Below are 9,938 nucleotides of genomic sequence, written 5' to 3'. Positions count from 1 at the left end.
TATATATATATATATATATTTATATATATATACATACATATATATATATATGGTTGTTATATTTTTTTGATAACATAATAGGTTAAATAGGATGATGTCTATATTCCAATATTACAATAACCAATATGTTGTGCATGCATAGTAATATTACAATCATGAAATTAGCATTAGCTTATCTCACTCTTTCTCACGGAAACCCCTAGGAACCTTTTGCAGAACCCTAGGGATCCAGGGAACCTTGGTTGAGAAACGCTGCTGTAGAGCATTGGAAAAAATATTTCTAACAGTATTTAGTTGCATGCTGAGTTCAAATTCAGTTGAGTCTAACTTTACCTTTCATTATGGGGGTGGAATCAATAAAATATGTATCTGTCATATACTGGGGTCATTAACTGTCATCCTTTCTCGAATAATAAAAATTTGTATCCTTTGTCTCTTTAGATAATAATAAAGGCAGAAGATTGGTGGAATCCTTATAATGCCTTGTGGTATTTGTTCCACTTCTTTATGTTTTGAGTTCAAATCCCACTGATATTAGCTTGGCATTTCTTCTTTCCTGGGTTGTTAAGATACAATGCCAATCAAATTATGATGATTGATACAATTGGATTATAGACCTTGTGCTTTTTGTTAAAAATCATCATCATCATCATCATCATCATCATCAAGGTGGCAAGCTGGCCGAATCGTTAGCACACCGAGCGAAATGCTTGACAGTATTTCGTCTGTCTTTACGTTCTGAGTTCAAATTCCACTGAGGTCAACTTTGCCTTTCATCCTTTCGGGGTTGATGAATTAAGTACCAGTTGCATACTGAGGTCGATCTAATTGAGTGGCCCTCTCCCCCAAAATTTCAGACCTTGTGACTAGAGTAGGAAAAAAAAAATTTTTATTATTATTATTATTATTATTATTATTATTATTATTATTATTAAGGTGGTGAGCTGGCAGAATTGTTAGTGTGCCAGACGAAATGCTTCATGGTATTTTGCCTGTCGGTACGTTGTGAGTTCAAATTCCTCCGAGGTTGATTTGGCCTGTCATCCTTTTGGGGTCAATAAATTAAGTACCAGTTGCGTACTGGGGTCGATGTATTCAACTTAATCCCTTCCCCCAAAATTTGAGACCTTGTACTTCCAGTAGAAAGCATCCTTCTTCTTCTTCTTCTTCTTCTTCTTCTTCTTCTTCTTCTTCTTCTTCTTCTTCTTCTCCTTCTCCTTCTTCTTCTTCTTCTTCTCCTTCTTCTTCTTCTTCTTCTCCTTCTCCTTCTTCTTCTTCTTTTTCTTCTTCTTCTCCTTCTCCTTCTTCTTCTTCTTATCATCATCATCATTATCATTATTATTGCAACATGGAAGATGTTTAGAAGGCATTTAAGCCATTTATTATTATTATCATTATCATCATTATTCCGTTCTGTTTATCTTCAAATTATGTTCCTTATTTTTTTATAAATGTATTTCTATTTTGTTTTTGTCTGGGACCTCAAAAGGAACGTGATAATGCCCTTGATATCAAAAAGAATGCAGAGAGAGAAGTGAGCCATCTGAAGGAACAAGTGTTGAGTTGTCAAAGAGCTCTGGACAGTTGCCAGAATGAGTTAAAACTTCGAGAAAACCAAATGTCATTGATGAACCGTGACGTGAGAGAGTCTGGACAGAGCATGAAGACCACACAATCTCAACTGTTATTATTGAGGGAACAAATTGCTACAATCCTCACTGACCACTATAATGTTGTACAGGCAACTGATGAGGACATCAAACAAAGATGCCAGCAGCTGATGTTTAAAAACCAAGAGTATGGCAATGTAAGGAGTTATTTATATACACACATATGTATGTATGTACATACACGTATGCATACATACATACATACATATATGCACATGCATACATATGTACATTCAAACATACGTACATAGACATACACACAAACATACATATGTACATACCTATGTACGTACATATATACATACGTGCATACACACAAACATACATACACACACACACAAACATACATACATACACACACGTACACACACACACAGACAAAACCATATACATACATGCATGCATACATACTTACACAAACACACACACACACACACTCATACACACACATACATACATGCACACACACACACACACACTTTCTCTCTCTCTCTCATACACGCACACACACACACACACACACATGTTATCTTTATTCGTACTGGTATATGTACACATGCACACGCATATCATGATGTTTAGATGCTATATAAGAATATTAGCTCTCAACAGCAGTTTCCAATATATTTTTTCCCATGATTCCATTTTCATTTGATCCCATGTCATTCAATGCCATTTTTCATTCCTCTTCTGCTGATTTCTGCCGTGTGATCCTTGGACATTCTGCCTTCCTTTTCTCTCTGGGTTCCAATCTAAGGCTTGTCTTGCAAAACATCTAATTTTCTTAATATATGGCCTAACCATCTTCTCTTACACTTTGCTGATGTTTTCTTCTCTGCTTCCAGATGCAGACACAATACTTCTCAGATACATAAAACGATTCTCTTCGTTTAAATGATTTTTAATATGAACAGAGCTAGGGTTCCTCTCAAAATTGCTGGCTTCTTGGTATTTAAAATAGAAACCATTTTGTTAAATCTGCTTTATATACCAAACACTTTTTAGTAGAGTGTGTGAGGAGTTTTTTCATTGAGTATGGGTGGGACACACAGCACTTCTAGAACTCAGTTTCGCTAATGTGGGCAGGTCTTCTCAAGAACTTCATATTGCCAGACATCTCAGTCCATGGTCATTTCCTCCATGGAACCCAACATCCTGAGATCAGTCCTTACCACTTCATCCAACGTCTGCCTGGGTCTCCCTCTTCCGTGGGTACCATTCACTTTCAGTGACAAGCACTTCTTTATGCAGTTGTCCTCATTCATATGCATCACATGTCCAAACCAATGTAATCTTCTCTCTTGCATGCTATATTTGATTCCTCTTATGCCCAACACACACACACACACATATATTATACGCACACACACACACACACACACACATATATATTATACACACACACACACACGATAGACTTTTTAGTTTCTGTCTATCAAACCAACCCACAAGACTTGTGAGCCTGGAGCTACAGCAGAAGACATTTACCCAAGGTGCCATGCTGTGAGATTGAACCTGCAACTATGTGGTTGGGAAGCCAGCTGCTTAAATACACAATTACACACACACACACATATAGACAAACATGTATATCATGTTGTAAAGACTCTTAGCTGTCATTTTGTTTGTTCCGTTACTTTTTTAGCAAATCAATTTCTGTGAGAAAGAAATAAAGAAACTTCTGGATCAATTAGAAAGCCAACATGATCTTCATCAGACGGCAATAAAACAGTTAAAACTCACTGAAATTAAATGTGCTGATTTAGAAGAGAAGCTATATAAAAATGAAGAAGAACTGGCTACAGGGGACATACTTCGTTCAAGTTATAAAACAAGCAAAGAAAAGGTGATTATTAAGGAGTTTAAAAATTTTTTTCCTTTCTTAAGAATTGTTTTTTGGTTGAAATTTACAAAATATTCCAAAACATTTCTCGTCTTGATTTTATAGTATATGAAATGTCTTGAAGAACTTTCTGAAATCATGAAAATGGATACAATAACTAAAGATACAGGATTTGATTTGACCATCGATGCTATCTTGGCACGAGCCGAACAACTGGTGAAGCTAGAATCCACTGCTTTGGCTGAACGAAGTACTCAAGTTTATGGTCAACAAAAGAAACTGAAAGCTTTGAAGGAACAACTTACAAGTAAAGATTTACATTTGGATCTCTTGAGAAAGAAGATTTCAAACCTGGAAGAGCTTTTACATGGCAGATCAGATTTAGAGAAAGAAAGGGATTCTGAGAGCATGAGAGTACGAAAATTGGAAAAAGTCATTGAAAAATATAAAGCACAACTAAAGGAATCGATATCAGAAAAAACTGACTTGAAGGCTCGCCTCTTAGAATCCAGTGATTTGAAGGTAAAAAAAGCAAAGTTATTTCTCATGGTGAGAATAGGTGAGGTGATAGAGAAGCTTGGGCTGGGTGAGTGGGGAGGATGAGGTTACTGTAGCAAAGGAATATAGCAGGGGTTGCAGTAGATATGTGAAGGCATTGAGGGTGATAGTAGGCAAGCAGGGTATTGAATTAGTGGTTCGGCAAAAGAGACTGATAGAATAAGTACTAGGCTTACAAAGAATAAGTCCTTGGATCAATTTGCTTGACTAAAAGTGGTGCTCCAGCATGGCCGCAGTCAGATGACTGAAACAAGTAAAAGAATAAAAGAATAAAAGAAGGTATTTATTAAACATTTCATATCAATAATAAATGTATATTTATTATTAATAAACTCTTGTGTATGAATATAAAAACTGCATCCCTCTACCAAGCCATGTTGAGCCAGTGTAGATAAGCCAGAGTAGATAAGCCAGAGTAGATAAGCCAGAGTAGATAAGCCAGAGACAGGTTTGATAAGCCAGAGTAAGCTTATTAATCCTGAATGATCTCAAACTCAAATTCATGGCCTGCATATTAAACTATGGTTGATGGGAAGAGAATGCTGAGATCCTCATCCTGAAGTAGATTGTACATGGACAATCCAACCCAATCCAAAATATATTGAACACATGCAGTGGCACATGAAAAGACATTCAAGCGAGATCGTTGCCAGTGCCGCTGGACTGGCTTCTGTGCAGGTGGCACGTAAAATACACCATTTTGAGCGTGGCCATTGCCAGTACCACCTGACTGGCCTTCGTGCCACTCTCGGAGTGGTTGGCGTTAGGAAGGGCATCCAGCTGTAGAAATCCTGCCAAATCAGATTGGAGCCTGGTGTAACCACCTGGTGTAACCACCTGGTTCACTAGTCCTCAGTCGAATCGTCCAACCCATGATAGCATGGAAAGCGGATGTTAAACGATGATGATGATGAGGATGATTCATTATTAATGAATACATATATAATATATATATTAGATCAGAAGTTGTTGGTTTTCCTTTTCTCTTTTCTCCCTAAAAGGTTCATTCCTTAGAACAGGAGAAAGATTTGGAAGAACTTGCTAAAGAGGTGGAAGAACTGAAAAAGATACGACTAAAACAAGCTCAAAGAATCTCCTGTCTTGAAGTAAAATGTAAATCCCAAGAAGAAGACAAGAAAGATAAATGCACATCATCTCAGAATACAATTCACTCCCTGTCCAGTGAACTTCACACAACCAAGAATGCATTAACAGCTATCACAAACAGAGAGAAACAGGTAAGGATCATCTTACAAGTTTTGAATGGTGAAAATGGATGCCATTTAGGTAAATAGGTTTTGGTACACAATGTTTAAGGAAGTGATCTCTGTCCAGAACTATTTTGTTGTTATTTCAGTTCACTTATATCATGAATGCTGTTGTGTAAGACATAAACAGCACCCCACCCCTACTCACTTAACCCTTTTGTTACCATATTTCTGTTGAGATGCTCTGTGTTTCTTTCAATTAATTTAAAATATAACAAAGAATTTAGTAAAATAACTTAGTTATCATTAAGCTAGTGTTAGGAACATAAATTGTGACTAAGGTTTGTTTGGTGGAAGATTTTAATCCCAAACTTATGAAAACAAGACATTTGTACTCAGAGCCAGTTTCAGCCAGGTTGGTATCGAAAGGGTTAAGAATTGTTTCTCTATTATATATTTTAACCTTTTCATTACCATATTTCTGTTGAGATGCTCTGTGTTTCTTTCAATTAATTTTAAATATAACAAAGAATTTAGTAAAAGAACTTAGTAAAATATCATTCAGCAAGTGTTAGGAACATAAATTGTGACTAAGGATTGGTGGAAGATTTTAATTCAAAATTTATGAAAACAAGACATTTGTATTACTGAGCCAGAGCTGGTTTCAGTTGGGTTGGGTTGGTATCAAAAGGGTTAACACACCCTTGCCTTGTGCTTCTGACTGAAATCAATAAACGTTAATTGTTTAAAAGCATTTGTTCAATTTCCTATATTTGCTGTCAGATGATAAGAGAGACAGAAATAGATTTCAAGAAAGGAAATGTGTTTTCCAACTAAAATTATTGTAACAAATCATTTGACAGTTGATCGTGTGATGAATTGTTCATTTCTCAGAAAAAGCTGTCTTTTGATCTCAACTTGTAACACATTTATCAGAAAGGCTTTCCTCTCCATGCTCTCTACATATACTGTGTTTCACATTGAGATTGTGGGATGCAAAGACAAGAACTAACCACTTCCAGTCTTTATTCTGGCAATGAATGCACCTCAACAATAAACCAGAATGTTACTAAGAAGACCTAGTGTACACGCAGTGAACATAGTTAACAAAAGTGTTACATGTAGTAAACATAGCTCACTCAATCTATCAGTGGTTCCAAAACACATAGTTAACCAGAAAGTTACTGAGACCAAACATGGCAGGAGTGACTGTGTAGTAAGAAACTTGCTTCCCAACCACATGCTTCTGGGTTCAGTCCCACCACTTGGCATCTTGGGCAAGTATCTTTTACTATAGCCTCGAGCCTTGAGAGTGGGTTTGGTAGACAGAAACTGAAAGAAGCCTGTCGTAATATATTTATATATATATATATATATATATGTATATATATATGTATGTATGTGTGTGTGTGTATCTGTGTTTGTCCACCTACCATCGCTTGACAACTGATGTTGCTGTGTTTACGTCTCTGTCGCTTAGTGGTTTGGCAAAAAGAGACTGATAGAATAAGTACTAGGCTTACAAGGAATAAGTCCTCGGATCGATTTCTTAAACTAAAGGCGGTGCTCCAGCATGGCCACAGTCAAATGACTGAAACGAGTAAAAGAATAAAAGAATACAATGGACATAAGCACTTTCATACTAATACATCTATTTCTTTATTTTCCCACCATTTATTTCCAGTTGTTGGATTTCCGTAACGTGATCGGCCGTATGTTGGGTCTTGACTTGACTACTTTGGCAATTCCTGACTATGAAATTATTTCCAGACTGGAGAAGTTGATTCAGTCACATCACATGATTGCCATGCCACACATGTCTCTTGCTCAACTGGAAGATGGATTCGTCAGTGGTTATGAAGAAGCTGTACAAAACAGGGAAAAGAGAACGCAAACTGCCGGGGCGTATGCAAGAAGATGGATGGACCAAAGACGGCGACGACCCAGAGCTCGATCTGTGTCACCAGTTCAAGTGAAAAGAGATCCACGTTCTTACTAACACACTTCAGACATTTAACCAAGGCAATCATTCGTTACACAGTCTAGACATTTTTTTTTCTGGTCCAACTTAATAATGATGCCTGTTTTCCTATTTTTCTCATCTTGGTTGAGTTACTGACAGCATTTTCATTGTTGTTGCCCTCCAACCGTCACCAAGTGATATTAAGATGATAGTCCTTGGAGTATCACATTCAAATAACAAATTAGAAAATATACCAGTCAAACTATTGGGTCAGTAACGTATCTAAGTTGAGGAAAATAGTTAAAAAAGAACCAAAGAAACAAGTGAAAAAGCAGACAACATTTATACAAATTTTGCATTCTTATTACATGAATAATGAATAATGACTAATGTGTGGGTATATATATGTCATAGCGTGTATAATGTGGTGTTTATGCTTGGCTATGTTTTATGAATGTTAAAGTCTGAGAGGTTTCACTTAATTAAATCACACACACACACACACACACACACACACACACACACACACACACACATAGACAAATACATATATAAATGATGAGCTTCTTTTGGTTTCTGTCTACTAAATCTTCTCACAAAGCTTAGGTTAGCCCAGGGCTATAGAAAAAGACATTTACTTAAAGTCCCATGAGGTGAGATTGAAACCTAAACACGTGGTTGGAAAGCAAACTTCTTACCACGCAGCTACATATATGTATGTAAGTATGTATTTGTGTGTGTGTGTGTATATGTATGTATGCGTGTGTAGGTATGTACGAGTGTGTATGGGTGTGTATGTATGTGTGTGTCTGTATATATGTATGTATATGTGCGTGTATGTATGTATGTGTATGTATGTCTGTATATATATATATATATATATGTATGTATGTATGTATGTGTGTGTGTGTGTGTGTGTGTGTGTGTGTGCGTGTGTGTGTGTGTGTGTGTGTGAATGTTTTTCCTTGAGTTTTATTTAAGTTCTTCTTGAGAGAGTTCAAGCCACCCATAAACAAAGTGACAAGGCTTTTTTGGGAGTTCCCGGTGTTTGTAAATCTGTGGTTGAGTTGGTTGTGTTGGTTGAACTGTCGATGTACGCATTTGGGTGTGCATCTATTCACCTAAAGAACCTCAGAAGGAGAATCTTTAGAATGTCTTACAGATCTTCACTGTGCCACTAACAGATTATTGAATTTTGGAGAATTTGTGTCAGTTTCTTTTGTGTTTCTGTATGTATTATATTATATTATATTTAGAAGAATTGTCTTAAACTAGAAGTTAAAACATTATTTACATTATTTACATTTGACAGATATTTGTCATCTTGTTTGTTGTTAACACAACGTTTCGGCTGATATACCCTCCAGCCTTCATCAGGTGTCTTGGGCATATGGCATAGTGATTAAGAGCACAGGGCTACTAACCCCAAGATTCTGAGTTCGATTCCAGGCAGTAACCTGAATAATAATAATAATAATAATAATAATAATAACAACAACAACATTGAATGAGAACCCAGATTCGAAATTTCCCCAAGACACCTGATGAAAGCTGGAAGGTATATCAACCGAAACGTTGTGTTAACAACAAACAAGATGAGGACAAATATCTGTCAAATGTAAATAATGTAAATAATGTACATAATTCCTCATCTCTTAAATACAGAACTAGAAGTTAGAAGTTACTCTCAGTAGTTAGGAGTGGGAGGGGGGCCAGTCAATTAGATCTACCCCAGTATGCAACTGGTACTTAATTTATCGATCCCGAAAGGAAGAAAGGCAAACTCAACCTCAGCTGAATTTGAACTCAGAACGTAACGACAGACGAAATGCCACTAAGCATTTCGCCTGGCCTGCTAACGTTTCTGCTGGCTCACCACCTTTAAAATATTCTTTTCTACTCTAGGCACAAGGACCGAAGTTAGGAGTGGGAGGGGGGGGGGCAGTCAATTAGATCAACCCCAGTATGCAACTGGTACTTAATTTACCGATCCCAAACGGATGAAAGGCAAAGGTCGACCTTGGCAGAATTTGAACTCAGGATGTAGTGACAAATGAAATACTGCTTAGCATTACACCCAGCATGCTAACAATTCTGCCTTTGAAATGTGCCAAATGTAACCATACATCAGTTCTTAAATATACTTTATATTATTTATCTTTTAATAACTTAAGGATTTTTATTGTTTATCTTTTCTGGTCATTGTATTTCAAAACATTGATATTTTGGACTTGGATTGTCCCATGCTCATTCAAGATGACCGCCTCAGCATTCTCTCCCCACCAACCATGGTTTGATGTGCAGGCCATGAATTTGAGCTTGCGATCACGCTGGTTTGATGAGCCTAATCTATCACACTGGCTCAACACGACTTGGCAGAGAGATGCTGTTATTATACTCATACCCATGTTTATTAATAATAAATATACATTCATTATTGACATAATATATTATTGTATTATTGATATAATACATTTATCAAATATATATTCGTTAATAATAAAAAATATATCTAGAATCCAATTTTTATACTCAAACCCAGGGGTCGTTAAGTTGCTTACTTCATTGATATTATTTTCTATATATTAGGTTTCCTAAATTTTCTGTAAATTTCACATTTTTGTAAGAATACCAAAAGCAGTCTTTAACCTTTATAGTTATCATCTTGATACCCTTTCACACATGCCCCATACCCC

The 9,938-nt window shown here is 36.5% G+C and overlaps 1 protein-coding gene across 1 annotated transcript in view; it reads left to right on the top strand.

Moving 5' to 3' along the window:
* The window catches only part of LOC106873761 (coiled-coil domain-containing protein 170), a 23,347-nt gene extending 13,419 nt beyond the window's left edge, over positions 1–9,928 (top strand). The window contains exons 8-12 of the mRNA XM_014921262.2: positions 1,490–1,807; positions 3,316–3,516; positions 3,619–4,035; positions 5,073–5,309; positions 6,964–9,928. Of these exons, the coding sequence (XP_014776748.1) occupies positions 1,490–1,807; positions 3,316–3,516; positions 3,619–4,035; positions 5,073–5,309; positions 6,964–7,278 (1,488 nt within the window). The 3' untranslated portion in view covers positions 7,279–9,928. The remainder of the gene's footprint in view (positions 1–1,489; positions 1,808–3,315; positions 3,517–3,618; positions 4,036–5,072; positions 5,310–6,963) is intronic.
* The last annotated feature ends 10 nt before the right edge of the window (positions 9,929–9,938 follow it).

The sequence above is a fragment of the Octopus bimaculoides genome, chromosome 6, assembly GCF_001194135.2.
Source record: "Octopus bimaculoides isolate UCB-OBI-ISO-001 chromosome 6, ASM119413v2, whole genome shotgun sequence".
Classification (NCBI taxonomy): domain Eukaryota; kingdom Metazoa; phylum Mollusca; class Cephalopoda; order Octopoda; family Octopodidae; genus Octopus; species Octopus bimaculoides.
The sequence above is the reverse complement of the archived record's forward strand: the minus strand, read 5'-3'. Positions and strand labels throughout refer to the sequence as shown.